The sequence below is a fragment of the Erpetoichthys calabaricus genome, chromosome 2 (genome assembly GCF_900747795.2).
Source record: "Erpetoichthys calabaricus chromosome 2, fErpCal1.3, whole genome shotgun sequence".
NCBI classification, from domain to species: Eukaryota; Metazoa; Chordata; class Cladistia; order Polypteriformes; family Polypteridae; genus Erpetoichthys; species Erpetoichthys calabaricus.
In genome coordinates, this window is record NC_041395.2 from 197221113 (window position 1) to 197247906 (window position 26794).

Sequence of the window (26794 nt, forward strand, 5' to 3'; positions counted from 1 at the left end):
CTGCCAGAGGATAAGAGAAGCAAAATGTGCTTGCTTTGCAAGTTGATTAGTGACGCTAAATTTGGGATGTGTTTTTTTTTTTTTTTTTTTTTCAGATAGTCTTCTAACTACTGATTTCTTTAAATTGGACTTGGGGTCTGGGATGTTGCCTGTTCTTGATCCTCATCTAGAAATCAGAGATTTAGAAATGTATGAATGTATTTTGTCAGATAAAGTGTGACAAAAATGACTCTTTGCATAGAAGATCAGGATTTTGCCAAATGGAAAACTGTGGTTCTCTTTTTGTCAAACAAAATTTTCAGATTAGGATCTCCCCACATGGGATTTTGGAATTACCAGTTCAGGAGATGGAATCTGCCGTTTTTCACGAGCTCCAGAATTCATGCCATGCCACAAGCGGAATGAGCCTTGTGTTTTCCTTGTAGCTTGCTAAAAATTTATGAATCTCATTATTTTCTTGTGAATGTTGCCTGTGATCGGTTCATAACTGCCCAGATAACCATTTGACATCCACATCCTATTCCTAGTACTTGAGGGTTTTAGGTGATGTAGGACATCTAAAATTAATGTTTGATTTAGGGGTGAAACTGATGTAATGTATCCATTTGGTCCAAATTCCACTTTAACAAAATAGGTAAATGTTCATACAGTATTCTGTTCAACATGAAAATGAATCCTCTTTTTAAATGTGAACTGATAATAGTAAAATATGATGGATCCATCTGAAAATTGCTTTAATTTTAGCCTCTACTTGAAAATGCTAAATAAAATTCTGAAACTTACTAAAATTCCTTGATTGATGAGGTACCACATCTCCTTCGAAGTATTCAAGTAACTGCATTCATAGTTAAGCATATATTCATCATTAAGCAATCCTCTGCTGTACATTGCAGCGTGGCACTGCCCTTCTACCAAACAAAAGCACATCAAAGAACATGTAGTAAAACTGAGCACCTTTTTCATAACATTTAAAATTAAGTACCATTTTTTTTTTTCGTTTGAGAGCTCTACTTACTTTACCAATCCCCAAATAACATGCTTATATGTTGTAGGGTAAGGGATTATTAAAGGTATAGAATTAAATAGGGCATCATTCATGTACCATGATTTAAAGACAAACAGAAAGCTGGCAGACTCATTGACGACCCTCTAGTTATGTTCAGAATGTAATCAAAGACTAACTGACAGACTTATGCCTAGTTTTCCTTAAGGTCAGTGATTTATTTTTTTGGTAATATCTTGTACAGAAGTTAATTGTGATCAGTGATCATTTAAATGAAGGACAACTGCACTGGGGTGTTTAAAGGTGACTTTTTTCTTAAGTGTCAGACAGAGTAATGATTATGAAGTTGGAAATTGGAGGTGTGATAATGAATGTTGTTAGTGCATATGCCCCACAAGTTGGGTGTGCGAGGGATGAGAAAGAAGATTTCTAGAATGAGTTGGATGAAGCTATGAACAGTGTACCCAAGGGACAGAAAGTGGTGATTGGAGTACAGTAGATTTCAATGGACATGTTGGTGAAGGTAACATGGGATATGAGGAGGTGATTGGTAGGTATGGTGTCAAGGAAAGGAATGAAGAAGGTCAGAAGATAGTGGATTTTGCAAAAAGGATGGGCATGGCTGTGGTGAATGCGTATTTTAAGAAGAGGAAGGAACATAGGGTGACGTACAAGAGTGGAGAAAGATGCACACAAGTAGATTATATCCTATGCAGAAGAGTCAATCTGAAGGAGATTAAAGACTGCGAAGTGGTGGCAGGGGAAAGTGTAGTTAGACAGCATAGGATGGTGGTCTGTAGGATGACGTTGGAGATCAAGAAGAGGAGGAGAGTGAGAGCTGAGCCAATAATCAAATGGTGGAAGTGGAAAAAGGAAGACTGCAAGGTTGAGTTTAGGGAGGAGGTAAGACAGGCAGTAGGTGGCAATAAAGAGTTACCAGATAGCTGGGCAACTACAGCAAAAGTAGTAAGGGTGACAGCAAGAATGGTGCTTGGTGTCACATCTGGACAGAGAAAGGAGGAAAAGGAAACCTGGTGGTGGAATGGGGAAGTACAGGAGAGTATACAGAGGAAGAGGATGGCAAAGAAGAAGTGGGATAGATGGGGAGATGCAGAAAGTAAACAAGAGCAGAAGGAGATAAGGGACAAGGTGAAGAGAGAGGTGGCGAAGGCTAAAGAAAAGGTGCATAATGAGTTGTTTGAGAAGTTAGAGACTAAGGAGGGAGAAAAGGACCTGTACCGATTGGCTAGACAGAGGGACCGAGCTGGGAAAGATGTGAAGCAGGTTAGGGTGATAAAAGATAAAGATGGAAAGTACATACTCACAAGCGAGGAGGGTGTGTTGAGAAGATGGAAAGAGTACTTTGAGAGGCTGATGAATGAAGAGAATGAGAGAGAGAGAAGGTTGGATGATGTGGAGATAGTGAATCAGTAAGTGCAAAGGATTAGCAAGGAGAAAGTAAGGACAGCTATAAAGAGAATAAAGAATGGAAAGGCCGTTGGTCCAGATGACATACCTGTGGAAGAATTGAGGAGAGATGGCAGTGGAGTTTTTAACCAAATTGTTTAATGGAATCTTGGAAAGTGAGCGGATGCCTGAGGAGTTGAGAAGAAGTGTACTGGTGCCGATTTTTAAGAATAAAGGGGATGTGCAGAGCTGTAGTAACTACAGTTATGAAGTTATGAGAAAGAGTAGTGGAAGCTAGATTAAGAAGGGTGGTGATGATTAGTGAGCAGCAGTATGGTTTCATGCCAAGAAAGAGCACCACAGATGCAATGTTTGCTCTGAGGGTGTTGATGGAGAAGTATAGAGAAGGCCAGAAGGAGTTGCATTGTCTTGTGGACCTGGAGAAAGCATATAACAGGGTCCCCCAAGAGGAGTAATGGTATTGTATGAGGAAGTCGGGAGTGGCAGAAAAGTATGTAAGAGTTGTACAGGATATGTATGAGGGAAGTGTGACAGTGGTGAGGTCTGCAGTAGGAGTAACAAATGCATTCAACGTGGAGGTGGGATTACATCAGGGATCGGCTCTGAGTCCTTTCTTATTTGCAATGGTGACGGACAGGTAGACAGAAGAGATTAGACAGGATCCAATTTTTTGTAAAAATTGATCTATTTGTATGGAATGATTACAAATAAATCAATAAAATTATGATAAAAAAAGAAGAGATTAGACAGGAGTCCCTGTGGACTATGATGTTTGCTGATGACATTGTGATCTGTAGCGAGAGTAGGGAGCAGGTTGAGAAGACCCTGGAGAGGTGGAGATATGCTCTAGAGAGAAGAGGAATGAAGGTCAGTAGAAACAAGACAGAATACATGTGTGTAAATGAGAGGGAGATCAGTGGAATGGTGAGAATTCAGGGAGTAGAGTTGGTGAAGGTGGATGAGTTTAAATACTTGGGATCAGCAGTACAGAGTAATTGGGATTGTGGAAGAGAGGTGAAAAAGAGAGTGCAGGCAGGGTGGAATGGGTGGAGAAGAGTGTCAGGAGTAATTTGTGACAGATGGTTATCAGTAAGAGCGGAAGGGAAGGTCTACAGGACGGTAGTGAGACCAGCTTTGTTATATGGAGATGGTGGCACTGACCAGAAAGCAGGAGACAGAACTGGAGGTGACAGAGTTAAAGATGTTAAGATTTGCATTGGGTGTGACAAGGATGGACAGGATTAGAAATGAGTACATTAGAGGGTCGGCTCAGGTTGGACGGTTGGGAAACAAAGTCAGAGAGGCAAGATTTCGTTGGTTTGAACATGTGCAGAGGAGAGATGCTGGGTATATTGGGAAAAGGATGTTAAAGATAGGGCTGCCAGGAAAGAGGAAAAGAGGAACACCTAAGAGAAGGGTTTTGGATGTGGTGAGAGAGGATATGCAGGTGGTGGGTGTGACAGAGCAAGATGTAGAGAACAGGAAGATATGGAACAAGATGATCCGCTGTGTCGACCCCTAACGAGAGCAGCTGAAAGAAGAAGAAGAAGACATTGCTGCCTTCCTTGGCTCTGTCTGACTTTATGATTGGGATCGAGATCATGGTGTTTAGTCACAGAATCTTGTATTTTTTTAAGGTTTAATCACACATGTACATATGTGGAAATAAAATCCACTGTTGTAAGTTTGTCTACTCAACTTATTGTATTGCTTACTTTTTAATTATTGAAGACAAGTCACAGATAACATAGTGGAACAGTATTTACCAGACCTGTGTCACAGATCCTGAGTACTTGGTTCAAATCTCATGTCAATTTTTTGACTGTATAGGGTTTGCATGTTTTCAGTGCATCAGCATGTGCTTCTTTCTCCATAGTGATTCTGATTTTTTCCTATCAAGGCAAGTGAAAATTGGGTGTGTGTATAAGTGGGCCCAAAAACAGACTGGCAATGCTGGCCAAAGTTGCTTTCTTCCTTGCATCTGATGCAACAAGGTTGGCCTGTGGTTATTCCATGCTCCTGAGCTGAATTGTGCAAGTTTTAAAATATTTTTCTATTATTAAATAATTAATAATATTCAGGCCAGATCTTGGCCGTTCCTCCCAAATATAAATTTACCTATCTTTGGCCCATACTTTCAAGGTGGAGATGTCAGTACAGAGGTATATGTACGATATCCCATGATAAAATGAAATTTCTGAAAAATCTCTGAAAAAAATTATTAATGTCTGGAAACTGGTTTCAGAGATGTCTGCAAGCCTGTGTGCTTTCTTTCAACCACAGCCATATTGTACAAATTGAAAACTATGGGGTTATTCCCCAACATTGGGTATCTTTCCCAAATCTTTCTAGAAGCAAATTGTGAAATTTTTCATTAAGTTCCTTAGAACCCAAGGACAATGCCTACAAACATGCTTGTCTCAGTTGCATCAGTTAAAGTCTGCCTTTATGACTTCACCATCAGAAATGAAAACATTTGTCAGTGGCAAAGCAGGGAGGGGAAACCAATGCAAGCTAATAACAACATTCTTATTTCAATAATTCCTCATATTCTTATTAGGAATTGATGTAGATGAAAATATTCTATGAATGCATGAGTCAAATATGAAACCTTGTGTCAAAAAGAACCCCATTATCACTGGAGAAAAGCTGAATACATCCCACAAAGGTTGAACATGGTGCTCATGTCTTGTTTTGAGGAGGGGTTCCTACATCAAGAACTGAACAACAATGTCAGTCCATTTATCCATCCATGAAATGAGGGTGAAATGCAAGGTAATGACCTGAAGCACATACAAAAGTGTGCACTAAAGTGAGAGGAGCTTTGAAATGGCTCCTTCATTGTCCAGAACTAGGTCCCTTTGTAATGTTGTGACAGAATCTGAAATATGCAGTTTATTCTTGAAAGCCAGAAGGTTGTTTAATAACAGTGTAAATCAGAGTTGCCATTATTAATCATTTTTAGCACATTGATGAATAAAAGTAACTGGAAGAGTAGATCTTAGTATTTTACAAAAACAGAATTTGTTTAAAGAGTGCAATTTTATTGCTCGTAATTCAATAAATGTACAACGTAGAGTCTGATTCTTCTCTTTTACGAACTGGCACCCTCACCAGGGTTGGCTCTTGCCTTGCACCCTTTGTCTCCATGTATACTTCACTACCAAACAACCCTGAATTGGATTATATGAGCTCAAGGAAAGGATGGCAAGAAAGACAATTGTGTAACACATATACCATTCAGCAATAAAATTAAAACCATTTGCCTATTATTGTGTAGGTCCCCCTCATGCCACCAAAACAGCTCGGACTTGTAAATGCATGGATTCCACAATACCTTTTGAAGGTATCCTGTGGTATATGGCACCAAGGCATTTGCAACAGATTATTATCCTTTAAGTCCTGTAAGCTGTGAGGTAGGGCCTCCATGAATTGTACCTGTTTTCCAGCACATCCCACAGATGCTTGGTCGATTGAGATTTGGGGAATTTAGAGGCCAAGTCAACACCTTGAACTATTTGTGTTGTTCCTCAAATCATTCTTGATCAATTTCTGTAGTAAGGCAGGGCATATTATCCTGCTGAAAGAGGCCACTGCCATCAGTAAATACCGTTGCCATGATGGAGTGCACGTGGTCTACAACAATCAGTAGATAGATGGTACATAACAAAGTAACATCCACATGAATGCCAAGACCCAAGGTTTCCCAGCAGAACATTGTCCAGCATATTACACTGCATTTGCCAGCTTGCCTTCTTCCCATAATGTATTCTGCTGGCATCTCTTCCCCAGGTAAATGACACACACGCAATCAGCCGTCCATATGATCTAAAGGAAAACATAATTTGTCAGGCCAGACCACCTACTTCCATTGCTTTATGGTCCAGTTCTGACGCTCACATGCCCATTTTAGGCACTTTCAGCAATGGACTGGTGTCGACGTGGGCACTCTGACTGGTCTGTGGTCTATTTTTTATTTTCCCTTGTACATTATTTGGTTTTCAGAAAATGTATTTTTTAAAAAGCTGAAATGTACAATTTAACAAGTGGTCACTATTTTGAGCATTAGATATCAAATTGAAGCAAATGTAGTTAGGTCTAGTTCGTGGCAGACTTTCCTTATAAATATTTAAAATGTAATTATCTGATTGTACAGTAGGTTGTCTAGACCACTGTATTTTCTCTCATTTGTTGTTCTGTTGATTAGAATTGCCTCCTGGTACATCCTCCTCCTGCCACATTGTATAACTATCCCTTTCCTTCAAGTACAGGTGAAAATGTGCTTCTTTAGAAAGAATTTAAAATGACACGCATTGTCTGCAGCAACAATCTGGCCATGTCATGCCTTAGCTTGTGCGTGTATGTGGTGAACATGCTACAATCTGTCATGTTTCACCTACTATTTCTTCCCTGGCAGGGTGTTCCAAATCATGTTTCTGGTCTGTTTTGTCTAATTCTGTATTATTTATTTGTATTTATGTTTTTGTTTTTATCATGTATATTTTTGTTTGTGTTTATTGTTATGTGAGAAAGGCCTAGGTTATATTCCCTAAAAATGATATGTTAATAATGTGACTTAGAGGGAGAAGTACCTGTGTGGCATATTTCAAGTCTGTAGCTAGATAAATGAAAGAACAAGTTAGAAAATTTACACATGGCATAGAATTAAGGAGCATTCAGGTTCTTGCTTAGACTGATTTAAAAGTTGGAGTATTTTATATTTTTTGGTTACTGGATCAAAGAATCAGTTATCACATTTTTGGTTTATTAAATATCTTTATAATATTGGCTCATATTCAGGGTGGCGAAGTGGTGGTGTTGCTGCCTCACAATAAGGAGACTGTAGTTGGCATCCTGGATGTGAATGCTGCAGAGTTTGTATGTCCTCTCCTCTGGGTGCTCCAGTTACCTGCCATAGTCCAAAGACATTTACAGTGTATTCAGAAAGTATTCACACCCCTTCACTTTCTGCACACCCTTGTGTCGTAGATTTAATATTAAATGGATAGATTTGCCATTTTTGCTCATCAGTCTACATTCAATCTATGCTCAGTCTACACTCCTATTCTTCCTCGCTGATTCACTCAAACTGTATTAGATGGGATGGGAAGCTCCTGTAAACTGCTATGTTCAGGTTTCTTTACAGATGTTCTGTGGGGTTTAAGTCTGGGCTTTGGCTGGGCCACTCAAAGACAGTCAGAGACTTGTCCCAGAAGCCAGTCCAATGTTGCTTTGGGTCATTGTCATGCTGTAAAGTGAACTGACACCCCATTCTGAGGTTGTGTGCACCTCTCTGTATTTAGCAGCATTCATCCTTCTGTCAGTTCTGACCTGTCAGTTCTGACCAGTCTTCCTGTCCTTCTCATTGACAAAGAACCCCCATGTCATGATGCTGCTTCCACCATGCTTTGCCATAGGGATAATATTAGGCAGGTTATGAGCAGTGTCTGGTCTTCACAGTCATAGTACTGGAAGTTCTGCCCAGAGAGTTCAATTTTTGTCTCATCCGACCAGAGAATATTTTTCCTCATGCTCTCGTTGTCTTTTCAATGCTGTTTTGCAAACTCCAAGTGGAAGGTAGCCCTCTACCATAAACACCTGATTGATTGGAGTGCTGCTGAGATAGCCATCCTTCCAACAGGTTCCCCCATCTCAGCAGAGGATTCCAAAGTTCTGCTCACCACCCTGACAAAGAGCCTTCTTGCCCAGGTACACAGTTTGGCCGAATGGCTAACTCAAGGAAAGCATCCTGTTTGTTCCAGATGTCTTCCATTTCACAATTATAGAGACCACTGTGCTTCTGGGAACACTTAAAGCTTTAGAAATGGTTTTTTAACCTTGTCCTGATCTATGCTTCATGACAATTTCATCACAGAGGTCTGCAGAGTGTTCCTAGGAATTTATGGCTTAGTTTCTGTCCCAAAATGCAGTTTGTGGGACTATATATACACAGGTGTAAGTCTTTTTAAACTCTGTTTAACCAATTCACTTTGCCACAGGTTGTCTCCAGTCAAGTTCTAAACATATTTCAAGGATATTTAAGGCAAATGGAATGCACCTGACCACAATCTGGAGTGCCACTGCAAAGTCCTTAATAAATTAGAGATTTCAGTTCTTGCTTTTAATTGGTTTGCTAACCTTTCTGAAAACATATTTTCACTTTGTCATTATGGGTTATTGATTAATGGGCAAAAATGGCAAATCTCTTCATTTAAAATGAAATCCACAAGACAATAAATTGTGCAAAAAGTGAAGGGGTCTGAACCCACTGTAAGTTATGTGGATTGGCTTGCTAAATTGGCCCGTGTGTGTGTGTGTTCGTGTTCACCCTGTGATGGACTGGTGCTCTGTCCAGGTGGTTTTCCTACTTTCTGCCCGGTTATTGCTAGGATAGGCTCTAGCTGCCCTCTGACCCCACCTTGAATAAGCAAGTTAGGAAAATGGATGGATGGTTCGTATTCAAAAATAACAGTGATAATGCAATTAAATGCATTTGTAGAGTACATTAAATGCATGCTTTCTTACAGTAGTTAACAATGTCATGTGGTTAAAATCATATCCCTAAAAGGCTCTTGGTGGTTTAATAGCTTTCAAAGACAGCAGGTTCCAAAACAATGATGTAAAAATGGCACTGATTAGTTTCTTATTGTTGGTTTTCAGTTGTCAAAGGTATGTGACTAATTGTATTTCAAATGCCTTGAACATAAAATTTTTGAAAGAAGTAAGTGATGGAAAGTAAAATCTTTGATTAATTTTAAAGATAAAATTGTTTGCTCATTTGCCTATGATGGGGAGCATATCTGAAGTCTTGCTGATAAATGATAGTGTCATTGAAATACAGAATCATTAAAATGCGTAGGTAGTTCAAAAACGAAGTTGTTTTACTGTACCACAAACACAGCACATAATTCCTTTCTTTCTAAATTAATTTATAGGTGACTTTTTTTCTTTTATGGTTTGATGGTATAATTTGAATGCATTATATAAAATAAAGTGGATTGATTGATTCAGGAAAAATGGAAATATGATTGTGGTTCAGTGATAGCACTGCTGCTTCACAATAAGGAGACTGGTGTTCACGTAACCGGTGCTCCCTATGTGGAGTTTACATGTTCTTCCCATGTCCACTTGGTTTCCTCTTGATGTTCCTATTTACTCTTACAGTCTAAAGCTGAGCAAGTTGGGTGAATTAGCTTTGCTAAATTAGCCCTAGGTTGTGTTCATCCTGTGAAGAATTGACACCTTGTCAAGGTTTGTTCCTGCCTTGCGTCCATTGATTGCTAGGAAAGGCTCCAGCTGCCTCACGACCCTACTCCGTAAAGTGGGTTAAGAAAATGGATGCATGGATAGATATTACTGCCCTGTAACCTTCCTTATTACATATTTCATTATTATGTCTTATTTGGAACAGAGCATCATCCTTAGGCATTTTGATTTTTTTTTTCTGCTTTTATCAGTAAACATTAAATCTTTTGCTGCATTTCCAGTTTAGGAACAAAAATGAGAAGATAATTTTCTGTCAGTCTCTAGGGATGACCCCGTATGATCGACTGCAATAACATGCTGCCTGTGTTCCAGAGTATCTCCGAGAGGAGGTGGTTGTCCTGTTGACAGCACAGTTTGTGACACTCTTCAACCAGACAGCCTTGGAGGTGAGTGCATGCTTGATGCTTTGAGAAGTGTTGTACGGCTCTCGGTAAAATACTGTAGTTTGTGATACTCTTTGTACTGGTGAGAGTAAGGTTGGTGGGACAGAAGCAGTCGGCATAGCATTTACGAAAGCAATATTGTTGTAGCATCTCTCTATATAATGTTATAGGCACCATGGCCTGAGCTTATTGGATGAGCCACATCTCTTGCTAGTGCAATTTCTGCTTTTTTGTAGACAATGGTGACACCCCTCACTCAGAAGTACTTCGGCTTCAGTGAACTGGAGAATAGTGTCATGTACTGCTTGTGTGGCGTTGAGGTGATAGGTGGCTTCTTCCTGGTACGCTGGCTCAGCAGTCGTATATCTGACAGGATTATTCTCGCTGTGGGATTGTTCATCTGTAATGTGTCTTGCGTGTGGTGCCTTGTTTTCTTGGCCAGTCCCAGAGGTAAGTGCTCCAAAAACTACTACCCATATAAACTAGTCAATGCTGTGTCATTCTAGACTACACTTCTCACCTTTAGGTGGACCACACTGGCTTCTGGCAGAGTTCATAATAGGGGTCTTCCTGCAGGTGCTGGGTCTTCCCTTTGTTGCAGTTTCACAGGTATCTCTATTCTCCAAGCTGACAGCCGAGAAGACACAAGGTGAGAACTACAGACTGCCTGAAATTCGGCTTTGTCTTTGAAATTGTTAAACTCTCTACTTACAGCAAGGGTTTGGTTTAACCAAAGTAGTTAGGCAAACCTTTCCTCTTTTATTTACAAGTCTTCAGTTTTAGCAACAAACCAAAACTAGTAACAGTATTTACTTAAGGTAAAAGCCGAATGCAGTTCACAGTTAAAACAAATCATAATAATTTATTATCTGGTAATGAGCAATATAAAAGGGAGGCATAGACCAGGAAAGATGTGGGCCCTTGCTGATACTTGGCTAAGATTGCTGCCTGCCCCTGCTGTCCATCTATACATGACCACGTGTGTGCAGTGCAGGCATGTTATATAAACTAAAAAACAAAGGTTTCCACAGGAGCTGTTGCTAACGAACAGTGGCCAAGTGTTCTGTATCTTCACACCAGCCACTTCTAAACTGATCCACGTGCAGATACGTAGCTTCTTCTCACTGACCATATAAATGACCAAAGTATGATTGTGCAATAGTAGAATTATGTCAGTTGTCCCAATTTTACCTTATTTGCAATCCGCTCTATGCAGTACTTTTTTTTCTGTCAGATAAATAAAGCTTTCAATGCCTAAACAATGTAATCAGCTCAATTTCTGGGCAGAACATCTCTGAAGTGAAGGCTTGTCTTAATTCTAACAGAATATATCTAAAAAAAATGAATTATTCTATATTAACTGTTTAACTATTTCAACTTCCTTTTCCTACATTTGTACTTGTCTAGTGCAAGAAATTTATTCTTTGTGGAAAAAACCTTTTAGAATTTCCTAATGATTTACTTACATAGTTTCATTCACACCTTATTATACACTGGCTAAATTTATATTCTAATTTTTTTTTTTTTTTTTTTGCATTTTATTGATTTTATTAAAATCAAATAACATTCCATACAAGCAAGTCAAGTTTAACAAAGCTAGATTTGAAACACATCAACCCCCACCCATGAGAAAGAGAGCTAGGCCAGCAGAGTGAAACTTTAAACTAGTAAAAATAAGTAAATAGATAAATTCATAAATTAATAAAAATAAATAGAATAAAAAAGAGGGGAGAGAATCTGCTTCCTCAACTTAAATGCTTATTCTAAAATGTTACTGATTAGATCCTGCCATGTTTTGAAGAAGTTTTGTACAGATACTCTAAGTGATTTGATTTTTTCCAATTTCAAATAGTATATAACATCAGTTACCCTCTGACTTAAAATAGGTGAGTTAGGATTCTTCCAGTTGAGCAAGATACTGAATATACTCGCTCATAAGTCAGGTCTTGAAACCCGAAAATTTGATCATAAAATCAGACCCCAAATTATATGACCGTTCAAAAATACGACACTTAAATTTTTATTTTTTTACATCTTGCTTCCTCCAATCTTGCACCAGTTTCTCAGACACATCGAATTTTGTTAGAACAGCGCAGTTACCAATTTCTTTCGCCACTTCAACGACTTTTAATTTAAAACCAGCTTCATATTTTCTTCTGACTGAACGCTCCATCGTAAATGAGGGATGCTCTTACGATAAAGGTGTATGAGGGTGTGAAATACAAAAAACACAAATCAGTGCAAACGTTGCTTCAGAATAATTTGGGTATTACCGTGTGGTCACGTAGGCAAAACATAGAAAAAAAAGGCAGTGTGCTCCATGGTTACTCTCTCAGGTGGGCGTTAGCATATCATAATTTTTTGGATCAATAGCATGAGTTTTCCGCATTCGACTTATACAGTCAACATTATAAAATACCAGAAATGATTTGGTAAAATCAAGCCCCTAGAGGTAGGTGGGAGGTGAGGAAAATTGGGCAGGAATTGTTTAACAAAGTTTCTAATTTGAAGGTAGTGAAAGAAATGTGGTGCTGGAAAGTTAAATTTGGAGTGTAATTGTTTGTAGGATGCAAAGACATTGTCTATGTACAGATCTGTAAGTGATTTAATCCCGAATTTTTTCTAGACATTATAAACTGCGTACGTTTGAGAAGGTGGAAAAAGGTGGTTCTCGTGCAGTGGTGCTACAGATAAAAGCTTCTCTATCTTAAAATACTTCCTACATTGGTTCCATATTCTGAGTGAGTGATGCACAATTGGGTTGTTAGTATATTGGCGATGACTTGTACTTATTGGGGTACAAAGCAAGGAATATAAAGAAGAACCTGTGTATGTTCATCTATTTGTGTCAATGTCCAGGTTTTTATCGCTTGTATATTTGCCTCCCAGTAATAAATTTGAAAGTTAGGTAGAGCAATGCCACCTTCTTAGGTCTTTGTAGGGTCGCCCTTTGGATACGTGGATGTTTTGAATTCTAAATAAATGAGATTGTGGTTGAATATAATTTCTTAAAATATTATATATTGATGGGCAGCACGGTGGCGCATCGGGTAGTGCTGCTGCCTTGCAGTTGGGAGACCTGGGGACCTGGGTTCGCTTCCCGGGTCCTCCCTGCGTGGAGTTTGCATGTTCTCCCCGTGTCTGCGTGGGTTTCCTCCAGGCGCTCTGGTTTCCTCCCACAGTCCAAAGACATGCAGGTTAGGTGGATTGGCGATTCCAAATTGGCCCTAGTGTGTGCTTGGTGTGTTTGTGTGTGTCCTGCGGTGGGTTGGCACCCTGCCCGGGATTGGTTCCTGCCTTGTGCCCTGTGTTGGCTGGGATTGGCTCCAGCAGACCCCCGTGACCCTGTGTTTGGATTCAGTGGGTTGGATAATGGATGGATGGATTATATATTGATGTATATTGGAATGTTTTGAAATAGAAAAAGAATCCTAGGTTTCCTAACTGTTTACATGAACATAAAATGTAAGTACTTTGTGTGTAAAAGTTGGTACATCCCTACCTTTTATCACTGCATTGCCCAAAATTAAAATTAGGTGCACACAAACATGTGGAAGTGATCAGAACATTCATTTGACAGTAACTCGGGAGGCATTGCCATGTATAAACATGAGAAACCTATGGTTTGGTTTGAACATTTGTTGGGTGTGTCTATATCATGATAGGATCAAAAGAGATCTTCAGAAAATGATTGTTGATACCTGTTAGACTGGGAATGTTTTTAAAGCCATTACCCATAATTTTTCAGTCAAACACTCCACTGTCTGAAAGACTATGTAGATAGTACTAGGGTGTTGTACCGTGTTAGCCATTATGAATATAGAGAAAAGTCAAGCAAAATGACACCTTTTATTTGTTAACTAAAAAGATTACAATATGCAAGCTTTCGAGGCAACTCAGGCTCCTTCTTCAAGCAAGATGTAATCACTTCTTTACAGATTGTCTGTTACGGTATGATGAGAATGGTCACAGAAACAAAACATAGAAGTTCATTTTATAAACTATTTAATTTACATACAGTGTCAATCAATGTATTCATTTCATACTCTGATGGGTTAAAAGACATTAAAAGAGGTGTCTAGCAAAGAGCACAACCAGCCTAAATAAAAGTCTTTCTCCATTATATCCTTCTTCTTCAATATTTCTTAGTTTAGATATTACCCTTGAAATCTCTGTGTATGTTACAACTGTCCAGTTTTATTGTTTACAAGACATCTCCTGATCTCTTAATCATACATTTGGTGTATTACATCAACCTGCTCCTGGTACATTCTTGTCTTTGTTGTTCACTTGACCTTTATGTGGTTTCCTGATGCCGGAGCAGGTTTCTGGCATTTATTAAAACTTTTACTCTTCTTAGATGGATGCTGTGTTTTAATTTGGAAAGCATATACAATTACTATATCCTAAATGACTACACAACCCCTAAGTTTAATCTTTCTTCGACAGGATTTACAGGAAAATCTTGCTTTAGCCAATGCCAACCATCCAACAGAGACAGCCCAACTTTATGCTGTATGCAAGGTCAGGAAGGAAGCATCCTCTGTTGTCGGGAAAGAAAATTTATGCATGACTAAAATTTGCCAGAGAATGCCATTCTGTAGGAGAAGAATTGGACTATTGGAACAGTCTGTTCCGATGAGACAAGTGTAGAGCTGGCTGGCCACAATACCAGACCAAAAAGAACCTCATACCACAACCGTAATGCATGATGGTGAAAGCATAATGGCTTGGGGCTGCATCTCTGCATCAAGGCCTGGCCAGTGTACCATCACAGAGTTAACCTATGAATTTCATATTGTATGAAAGAGAATTAGAGGAAAGTATGAGGTCTTCTGTGAAAAAGCTGAAGCTAAGCTTTAAATGGATCTGGTAACAAGATAATGATCTAAAACACTTAAACACAAAAATAATGGCTCACAAGGATTACATGTTCAATTACAAAAATTACTACAAAAAGTTATCTTTGTCAAAACATAACATAATCCATTGAAGCTAGGAGTGTATTTATTTTCCACAGCAGATAGCAGCATTTTTGACATTTTGTTGAATCGATAATTGATTGCAAAAAATAATTTTCATTCTTGTTTGTTAAATTAGATCACCTTTATCTGTCAGTATAGAAATGAAGATCAAATATCAATACGTGTCAATATGTTAAAGAACACACAACACTTTAGGAGATGCACTTACTTTTTTACAACACTGCATTCATGGAACCAGTCTAGAATATAATTCACAAAAATATCCTAGTCATTTTCACTTGAATCTTGTGCTTTTATAATAACTGTAACCATATTAATAATTACTAGTGCACATCTAGTTAGGAGATCCTCTACAGCAAATTTTGCATCCAGTAATTAAATTATTTGCATCATTCCCTTGCTAAGGTTGCAGCTCTTTCCTAAAGCTGTCACTTTGCTCTCTTTTTAATAAAACCGCTCAAGTCCACTCCCTGCCAATTTCCTCTTTCACACTAATGGCATAAGCAGTTGTGTACACATTGTAAGGTGGAGGGATTCTACCCTCACAGGAAATACTGCATACTCAAAAGACAACCTTATTCTGGGGCAGGTTGATTGTCTTTGGATTTGGTTGGTAGCTCAGCATTGTCATTTTATGAGCATTTGCAGCTCTGGCAATAAGAAATGATGATTTCTATGATTTTTAAATTAATGGTATTGTGTTTTGCAATTTTGGAGCAAGTGTGAAGGCGTTTTATTTTAGAATGTGGTAGCCAGTTAGGAACATATTAAAAAGTGACCCATCCCATTTTAAATTTTCTTTCTCCCCATGATTGATCTGAATATTGGTTACCTGGGTCCACCATTATTCCATCAGGTAAGAATTTCATTCTGTATATACTGTTGTCTGTACATTTTATAACTAACATTCTCAATCCTATTTAATCCAATTCAGGGTGACGGGTAGATGCGTCTGTCTTGGCAGTACTGGGTGCAAGTCAGGAAACATTCCTGGAAAAGGTCCCAGTCTAATACAGGGCAAACTCAAGCACATACACACATACCTACTCACACCAGGCCAATTCGGAAATTGACAGTTAATGTAACCTGACAGTTTTGGCGATGTAGGGGAAAACCCCGTTCAGCCATAGAGAGAACTTTCAAACTCCAAATGGATTGGATTCAAAATCAGCCACAAGAATTGCATGTCTTTTGGCCAGTAGGTACCATGTTATGTGTTTGTTATTCAATCTGGTAAAAAACCAAAGCATCTTACAAGCAGAGATGTTTGGTTAGTTACATACATATGCATGTTAAGATAACTTGTACAGCTTTAACACAGTGAGTCAAAGGAGAGGATTAAACTGACATACTTATGGTTTTAAGGTCCAGGGCTGAATCACACTGAGTCAAATTGAAACATGCTTGCTTTGTTCTTTTTTAAATGTCACTTAAAATGCTTCAGAAAAATGTCAGCAAGGTCTTATTTTGTTTAATATTTCTCATTAATAGTAAGGTTAAGTAAGGAATCAACATATTTCCATTTAGAGATATATGTAATCTTTTATGTGATGTTTTAGGCTTCATCTTAAGCTGAAGATACTTCTCTTTTGGTGCAGGGTATGTCTAGTCCTACTGTATACTAACCTTAAACCTTCTTTAATCATTTTATGTGCTTATTAGCTCAGACCACTTTGCAGTACTGCTGTTGTCACCCCCACACCTACCTAATATGTCTTACTGTCATTGATCCAGCCTTGTCTTGAGATATTTCAGTTCATAAGCCCACAAAGATCCACCATGCATTACTCTAACCATTTATTCATGCCTTGTCTCATAGTATACATCCAATTGTTGTTCTTGGCTGCTCTAATTACTTCCCATGAAAAATGAAATTATTATACAGTATATAACTGCCAGGCCCATATATCCCCATTGGCATGTCACCAGCTGAACTTTTCAGCATTTTTCATTCCCTTGCAGACTTGAGGTACAGAAGAATCAAGTACACTCAAACTCTGGAGACAAAAACATGAGACAGATTGCTTTGTGCTGTACTGTGCCAAGTTATGAGCAGTAACGCATCCAAGTCTTTCATCTCTAGCACATTCTTTACACTTCATTGTTTATATATTCAATTCAAAACTGCTTTCTGTCATGGTCTAAAGGATATACAGTGCCTTGGAAAAAGCATTCAGCCTCAGACACTATTAACATTTTGTTGTCTCAGATTAGAACTTGAAATGGATTAAATGACTTTTTCCCATGTGAAATGAAATGGAAAATGTCATAAACATTACAATTTTTACATAATAAAAAATGAAAATGATCAGATTTAAAAGGTATTAATCCCCCAGTGTAATAGCAAGCTTACATTTGATCAAGTACAAATCTATTACCACAAGTGACACAATTTGTTGATGGAATCCATTTGTGCAGGAAATTAGTGTATTGACTGCTTCAAATTCATCTGTGATGATTATTCCCTTTTTATTCTGTACATTCTTACAATTTAAGTTTTGTATCACAGGGTTCTGACTGTAGACACTCCCAAATCTGGGAAAAGGGTACATGATCATTTTACATTCGTTGAGTTCAGTGTATAAATAAAAAACTATGCTTGTTACTATAAATCCTCTAGTAGTCTGTGGCTACAGCTAAAAACAATGTTCATGGATCAGTTATCTCCAAGGTATTACATGAGGAGGAACTTTATGGGACAGATATCAAGGAAGATGTTATAAGACACATGAGTTGGGGATGGCAGGAAAGGGGCTTAGGTTGGAGAAACGTCATTGTACATGTAGCTTTTGCAATGTCAATTTATGAATTACCGTGGTAAGTCTCCTGATCTGATGAGAGAAAACAAAAAAAAAAATCTTTGGCCTTAATTCATAGCAGGATGTGTTCTTAATATTCTCACACATGCACACCAGCCAGATCAAACTAACTCTGACCATAAATAAAGTATGGTGGTGGCAGCCTCCTGTTATGAGGCTGTGTAACACTGACTGGAAGGATATACAGAAAATGAGTGGGATGCAATGCAGACAAATACTGGATAAAAGGTTGTCCCTCTCTGCCAGAAAGCTGAATATAAGGAAGCTGTGTGTGTGAGCCAACAAAGCAGTAAGCCAGAGCAACATTGTAGTGGGTTAAAATAAAGAACATTGATGTTTTTGAGTAGTGCAGGCACTTACCTTAATCCTATCATAAATCTATAGCAAGGCCTCAGCATTACCATCCATCACCTTTTCCAAACTAACTTAACAAGGCTACAATGATTCTACAATGTGGAAAGGAAGAATATTGCTCCATAATGATGTAAAAAGCTAATAGAGCCTTATGCAAAAATATCACTGGCTATCAAAGGTGAGGTCTGTGTGGAGTATGCATGTTCCTCCTTGGTTGGTATAGTTTCGATTTATTGCTAATTTTAAATTATTGTATGATTGTAGCTGTGGAAGCAAATGTGACCTGTTGTGTTCTGACACCTTGTCAAAGATCCTTGGCAGGTTCACAAAACAGATGGATGTGTGTATTGCCTCATCTGGAATACTGTGTGCAGTTTTGGTCTTCATATTATAAAAGGAAGCACTAGAGGAAGCTCATAGTAGAGCTAATAGATTTGTTCCGGGACTGTGGGATTTGAGCTCCTTGTGGAAGTTTTGAATCTTTTCAGTTCAAAAGGTAATGTGATGGAAGGGTTTAAAAATGAAGGGAATCCTTACTGTTACTTAGGCACAGATAGAAGTTGGTTTTGGGTACATTTCTCACACACATTCACAGATACATGAAATAAGTTACCAAGCAGTGAAGTAGAGAGTAATAGTTTTGTAATCTTCAAATCCTGATATTTTGAAAATTTGAGGTGAATTGAATTGATAAGTTCTTTTTGGCTAAATGGCCTATTTTATATTTTTATATAGAGTTTTGATTAGGTTTTAAGATCAAGTTATTTTACAATGTAATATGTTGATTTAACTAATTACTTAATTCTTTGCCTGATCTGTATTGAGTCATTTTTTCTTTATTATAATTATAAATATAATATATATATATAATATGTGTGTGTGTGTGTGTGTATAATATACAGGGGTGGGTAAAAGTAGGTTTACAGTTGTGAGTACACAAAACAGAGTTTATTCTTGCATTATCTTCTTATGATTTATCTTTTAGGTAATTTGAGCACCTACAAGATTGTATCTAAGTGCACTGTGCCATTGTGACATTCATTGGCATTAGTAAGCCGAAATACATTGATGAATGTATGAGATATATCGAATTGTAAAGGTGTAGATGACGAACAAAGGAAGTAAAGAACCCATAGCATGGCACATTAGAAGGATCTATTGGAATACTTCTTTATACACAACACGAGCTGTATATACCCGGCGTTGCCCGGGGCAGAAGTAACCTAATCGGTCAAACACTTACATATATACCAAAGTAAACCTAATCGGTCAAACAGTTACATATATAAAAAAACCGAACCTAATCGGACAAACAGCTAATCTATATACATAAGCAAACCTAATTGGTCAAACAGTTACATAAATACAAAAGCAAACCTAATCGATCAAACAGCTTCATATATACAGAAGCGAACCTAATTGGTCAAACAGTTATGCATGTGCAGAATGATTTTACAAACATTATGCGTGTTAACAATCATTAAAAAGAAAAGATTGAGGAACTGTTCTTCTATATGTGATGAAGCCACTAATCAGACAGATTTTTTTCAGGACCCAGCTGTTTCATAACTAAACTACTGCCACCCCAAAGTAATGCCTAATAGTGGTTTTTGGGGTAGCTGTGGAATAAAAAGGGTGTTTTTTAGTCAGTAAGAATCTGACAGTACCCTTCAGTACGGGCTGAAGGGTGCCTATGTAAGGTTTTACATCCTTCCCGTATGGAAAAAAAAACATACTAAACTTTTTTTTCATCATTACACATAATCTCAGTCAAATGGAAGTACGCATTCTCAATTTATTTTTATCTAATTTTTACTTTTTCACAAAGCCATCCCATGCCAATTTGTATGAATAAACTTTTGCTAGAGAGTTAGCAAAAGTTTATTCATGCACATATTTTAATACGGATAATCTATCTCTAATCAAGGTTCTCATTTTCATTCTAATTTAAAATAATAATAGATACTCATTTTTTTCTTCTGTTTTAGAAAAACCAATCTATGCCACCTACGTCTTCGTCAAGTCAGCTTCATCCAGCTTCATCACATATAGAAGAAGAGTTCCTCAATCTTTTCTTTTTAATGATTGTTAACACGCATAATCTTTGTAAAATTATTCTGCACATGCATAACTGTTTGACCAATTAGGTTCGCTTCTGTATATATGAAGCTGTTTCATCGATTAGGTTTGCTTTTGTATTTATGTAACTGTTTGACCAATTAGGTTTGCTTATGTATATAGATTAGCTGTTTGTCCGATTAGGTTCGCTTCTGTATATATGAAGCTGTTTGTCCGATTAGGTTCGGTTTTTTTATATATGTAACTGTTTGACCGATTAGGTTTACTTTGGTATATATGTAAGTGTTTGACCGATTAGGTTACTTCTGCCCCGGGCAACGCCGGGTATATACAGCTCGTATATATATATATATATATATATATATATATATATATAGCAAAATACCCGCGCTTCGCAGCGGAGAAGTAGTGTGTTAAAGAGGTTATGAAAAAAAAGGAAACATTTTAAAAATAACGTAACATGATTGTCAATGTAATTGTGTTGTCATTGTTATATCTGTTGCTGTCTTTTTATATATATATATATATATATATATATATATATATATAGATATATATATATATATATTATATATATAATATACACACACACATAAACATTTATATACATATACATATATATACATATCTACATATACACATGTACATATATATACACACACATACATAAACACACACATAAGACTTACTGAGTGAAACGGGCTTTCATTGACAATCATGTTACGTTATTTTTAAAATGTTTCCTTTTTTTTTCATAACCTCTTTAACACACTACTTCTCCGCTGCGAAGCGCGGGTATTTTGCTAGTGTATATATATATATATATATATATATATATATATATATATATATATATATATATATATATACATATACACACATACATGCAGTTTTAATAACACAGAAATCAATATAAACATTAACATCATTATCATATGAGAATATGAAGTAATATATAAGAAGCACATTTCATATAAATATAAATTATTAAACAGTGAAATCTTCTTCTGTAATTTGCTACCGTGGCAATTTGTGTGTCTGTCCAGGATTTTAAATGACCTGTAGCTCGCAAACCGTTGCACCTATACACTTGAAATGTGGTACACATATAGTACGTCACGTCTACTATCCGCTTTATGGGTGATGATTGTTTTAGTCTTTTTATCTTTATTTTATTTTATTGTACAATCAAGTCCTATCTGCGCACAGCAGGGCAGCCGTGGGCGGATGTGTATGGTGTATTCACTCGATGTTATCGTGCATTGCGCTGTCAGTGGTATTTTGATAAAAGAATTTGAACAACATATAAGAAGCGTATAAATTATTAAACAGTAAAACATTAACATTTAAGAAGTAAAGTTACATTAAGTACTACTGCTGTGCCTTCGGGTATACCTCATTTTTTGTTTGCCCATTACATGCTTAAATGTATACATTTTTTGGTGCACCTACCCGAGAACACGCGACATATAACCGAGCGTGGGAGAAGCATGGATTTTAAACACGCGTTGAGTTGATGTGCTGGTCTCCCTCGTGAAATAACTGGTAATGTTTGACTAAAATCTACAGCGAGTAAAACGACATTAGCTCCTATTTTTTTTTTTACGATCTCTGAGATGTTGCTTTTTTCGGTTCAAGGCTTCATAAGCTCTTTTATGTTGTATGGTGTACTTATCCCAAACCATCATCTTTGAATGTTGCAACACTTTCGCCTTGTATGTAGATCGGGGTAATTACATTCATTGCATTCCTAGTCTGAATCACAATGTGATTGTATGGGTGGTTACCTGGCACTGTAGGGTTGCCACCCGTCCTTTAAAATACGGAATCATGCCGCGTTTGAGAATGAAATTGCGCGTCCCGTTTTGAATCAATACTGGACGGGATTTATCCCGTATTTTTTTTATCATTTTTTTTTTAAAGCAGCGTCTCATGCAAATCATCCCACACGCATTTTATGAAGATGCCTCCTTTCCTACTTTTGATTGGGTAATACTTGATGTCATCGTTAGTTTGATTGGTGTTTTTAACTGTCCAGTGAGTAGGGCGTGTCTTTCAACGGAATGAAAAAAAGGCCCACCCGACGACCCACCCATTCCATTTTTATATATATAGATTTGTAGTAAAATCGTTGATAGAGTTTGTCATCTGGATCTAACACGTAGATCTGTGCATATTTGCGTTTGTGATTTGGCTCAGGGTGCACTGTAGGATCTAATGCAGTCCATAATGTTTTTACTTTCGGGTACATTGTTAGTTAGAAACATCCTTAGATATTCAGGATATTCATCTAAAGGAGGCAGTCTAACCTGACCCCTTTGACAACAACGTGTAAACTCATTAGTTGTATTGCCAGTTGTTTCTTCAGGGAAGTTAAGTGAATGACAATGACATCAAATGATATTCATTAATCCTAATGAATGTTCATTAATAGTGAACTTAAAACCAAATAGTGGCACTTAAAACCAAAAAGCCCTCAACCTGGGTGGGACGCTACAATACTTTCGAATTTTACTGCTTTCATATTGTGTACCTTTGTCTGCATGTGTATCGCGCCATTGTTCGTTTGAGCCTTTCGAATTCCATTGCTTTCATAATCTTTTATCTGCCTTTTTTTCTCTCCAATGCCTTTGGGTCTCTATTCTCCGTATTGTCCTTATACGCTTTCTATGCGCTGAGAGCACATGATTTGTGTGTTGGAATTGTTTCAATTTCATTATTTTCACTTTTACTTTAAAGCTTAATTAAAAACAATATTTTTTGGAGACACATTGTGACAACGCAACGTATAACTGCCCGTGAGTGAATATTGTTTCTGTAATAAATAATCCGAGTTTTTCTGTTTGTCCATGTAATTTATTGATTGTCATAGCAAAAGCTATTCTCACGGTAAACTGTAAACATTTTACTACGAATGGCATATCACGATCTCCTTTGGTGTTGTGGGACCACAGATTCTCATAGCATATGGTCCATTATTGTGTAAATCCACGTTTTGTCCATTGAATGATGCGAATGCGAAAAGACTTTGTTGTGTACTCTTTTTTTCAGACCTCAATATGTCCTGGTATTTTTTCAATTACACCTGGTTCTGATGATTAATCACCTTTTGTTTGCGGTAATGCAATCGTTTCTATCTTTTCTTTGATACTGTAGTGACTGACATGACAAAGTTTCACAAAAGTTTTACCTGAACAATCGCTGACTTCCTAACCCCAAACACAACTTTCTAGCACCCTCTCCAACGCCCCCCCTATTACCACATGAAATCAATACCCCGCTATTAGTCCTCCGTGCTGTACTCCGCCTTCCCTCAATCGGACCTAACAGTCACTTAAAACTAAAAAGCCCTCAACCTGGGTGGGACGCTACAATACTTTCGAATTTTACTGCTTTCATATTCTGTACCTTTGTCTGCATGTGTATCGTGCCATCGTTTGTTTGAGCTTTTCGAATTCCACTGCTTTCATAATCTCTTATCTGCCTTTTTTTCTCTTCAATGCCTTTGGGTCTCTATTCTCTGTATTGTCCTTATACGCTTTCTATGCGCTGAGAGCACATGATTTGTGTGTACCATGTGCTTTTAATTTACACGATTGATTTTTTTTTGATCGGTGTGCTCTTATATATTCCGTACTATCTTTGTGGACCTTTGCGGACCCCGTAGTGTCTTAACCCGTGCCTGCTTTGCTTCCGCAGTTTCTGACGCTTGTTGTAGGCGCCTGCGTTCATTGATCTTATCCAGGTGGGCTCGTGTGTGTATCGTTGAGCTGTATTGTGTTTGAATTTGGTGTAAAGCGTTCAGTGGTTTGTACAATCCCAAGCAGCACATTATTCCTAACTTCACTCCGCAGTAGTGCCACTCACAATATGGCGGCTGTTTTATTTGCTATTTCCGTTAGTTGAGCTGTACGCGCCTGCGCAGTACGTCTCATGGTCCCATCGCCGTGCACCTGCGTCCATGCCATCCGGTTTACCATTCTCAGTTAGTAAAATGGATATGGATTGTAATAATCATAACCTGCATGTCTTTTTCCATACAAACCTACTTTTACTCACCCCTGTGTGTATGTATATGTATGTATGTATGTGTAAAATCAAGTTGTCGTTACCTGCTTTAAGCAACCATAGGTGTTATCTTATTGGGCTGGTCTCTGTTTCTTCTCTCCTGAATATGCCCCATCTTATTACTGGATATGGCATTGCCATTGACACTTATTGAATCCTCTGATTAATTATTTTGTAATCTGCCACATTCATTGGACCAAAGGCAACTCGATGTAACAAGTACATTTATGTCAACTAATGCAATGTAATGTTCTAACAGGACACTCTGAATTACTACATGGCCTAACTCCACTGAGAAAAAACTGCTTATTCTGTCCTCTGAGATTTTAAATGTACCAAAAAGGACAAGGTGGTCCATCTTCTTTTAGCTGTATTTGCCTTTTTAAGTACAAACAAGGAATTGAAAAGCTGAAGGAAAGAGAGCATGCATTGCATGTTAGAGTTGTTTGAATAAATTACTTTACACCATGAAAAAATTAAGAGTTTCCATGGCAAAATATGAGAATTCTAAAAGTGATGTTGGGGAAGTTGAGAAGTGTGTCATAGGTTATAGCCACACTTGACTTTTCCTACTACTTTCAGAACCCACCTGCCTGTCACATTCCAAACCCCCTTATGTCTTTCCTATGTTGTAATGTACAGTATCTCCTAAGACTTTACCTTTTCTCATCATCTTAGGGTTTAGCCAGGGTCTGCGGCGCTCTGTTGGTGGTTTGGCTACAATACTTGGCCCTTTGTGGGCAGGAGGTCTAACTGGCAGCCTGTATATCATGATTGGTATGATGATGGCCCTCCTGATTCTGCTGACAGTGAGTGTTGACAATTTTCAACATCTGTGGTTACTCTAAACTGAACTACACCAGGCACTAGATTTTCTTATGACAGCGGAGACCTCTTTTAGGTGATGATGGCCCTATCTTTCAAGTATCTCGTGGAGCCTCATGTTGGAAATGATCAGACAGGGGTCCCAGAGGATTGTGGGTAAAGATGCCTGAATGAGTGGTAGGTAGGCTGTTCTACTATGCATTTACATCATGCAAACAGCTGTGGATGCGTAATGGTTCACACAGCTCTGCTGTTTTCCTTTCATTTGCAGCTGTCTGACCCGAGGGTCTCTCTGGACAATGCCGCTCATAGATCCAAGGCAAATAGGATGGAAGACCTCCACTGCAGAACCAGCTCTTGAGTGACCTACCTCTGAACTACCATGCCCCCCGTCCTCCATCTGATCTGTTCAGCCTGATTTTAATATACACGCTTGACATCTGTGGCACTTCATCTACAGAAGTGGGATATGCTAGGGAGTGTGCTAATGAAAGTGATAGCATACTGGGGTGCAGAACTGCAGTTGCTGGATGTTCTGGTATTAAACTGCACCATGTCAAACTGTCTGCGTGTTGTCTGTCTATGTGCTTGGTGTCTGTGACTTTCATTCCACCCCCACCCACAGGGAGCCCACCATTGTCTGATGTGTGTATGTTGAATGGATAATTGTACTGATTGTGTAAAACACCAGATCAGAGATTTTCTCTCAAAAATGTGTTTTTTTTATTTTTATTTTTCTAATTAGTATATATCGGGTATATAAGAAACAACTATTTAAATAACGGTTGATGAGAACTCAGTGAGGGTTATCTTTACGTGGGTTTTCATCTTTTCAAATCTTACAACTCTACATTTGGCAGAATGTTTACATGTGAACTTTGTTTCTACGTAATAGGAAAACCTGTTGAAAGTAAAAGTAATTGTGAAGTGTGAAATTCTGGATTTTAATTGCCCAGAATATGTGCCTGTCATTCACACAAAGACCAAGAAAGCAAAAGTGAACACTTCAATGTAGATTAGGTTAAATTCATTGAATTTCTTTTGTTTTTTAATGCTTCTTCTTCTTTTTTTTTTACTCATAATTTGATACATTTAACTATTTTCTGATCCACCCCTGGACTGCAGGGAGCTGGAGCCTTTCCCAGCTGGACACATTCACAGCTACAGTATACTCATTCTTTAGGGCTCAATTTATATTTGCCACCAAATCTAACATGCATGTCTTTTGTGTGTGAAAGGTAATTTCAGGCAGCAAATGCTCAGGGCAGAGCTTCAAATTCTGTGGTTATGTGGCAGTACTGTAGATGGATGGATGGCTGTTTCAATATTGTTTCAAATATGAGTTCTCGGTTGCCTCATTTTTAAAGTAGATCACCAAAACACATAATGAATTCTTGCTGAATAGTCCTCAGAAGCTTGAAGTAGACATTAGTATTACTTTACATTTTCCAGGGAAAAGCCAAGCAAAATGACAGCTTTTATTGGCTAACTAAAAAGATTACAATATGCAAGCTTTCGAGGCAACTCAGGCCCCTTCTTCAGGCAAGATGTAATACAGAAACTGGAGTTTCCTATGTTTATATA

General features: G+C 38.0%; 1 protein-coding gene across 1 annotated transcript in view; it reads left to right on the top strand.

Moving 5' to 3' along the window:
* The window catches only part of mfsd8l1 (major facilitator superfamily domain containing 8-like 1), a 48088-nt gene extending 22312 nt beyond the window's left edge, over positions 1-25776 (top strand). The window contains exons 7-12 of the mRNA XM_051922051.1: positions 10010-10083; positions 10317-10530; positions 10607-10729; positions 25064-25194; positions 25287-25387; positions 25482-25776. Coding sequence (XP_051778011.1) covers positions 10010-10083; positions 10317-10530; positions 10607-10729; positions 25064-25194; positions 25287-25370 — 626 coding nt within the window. The 3' untranslated portion in view covers positions 25371-25387; positions 25482-25776. The remainder of the gene's footprint in view (positions 1-10009; positions 10084-10316; positions 10531-10606; positions 10730-25063; positions 25195-25286; positions 25388-25481) is intronic.
* Positions 25777-26794: the final 1018 nt, after the last annotated feature.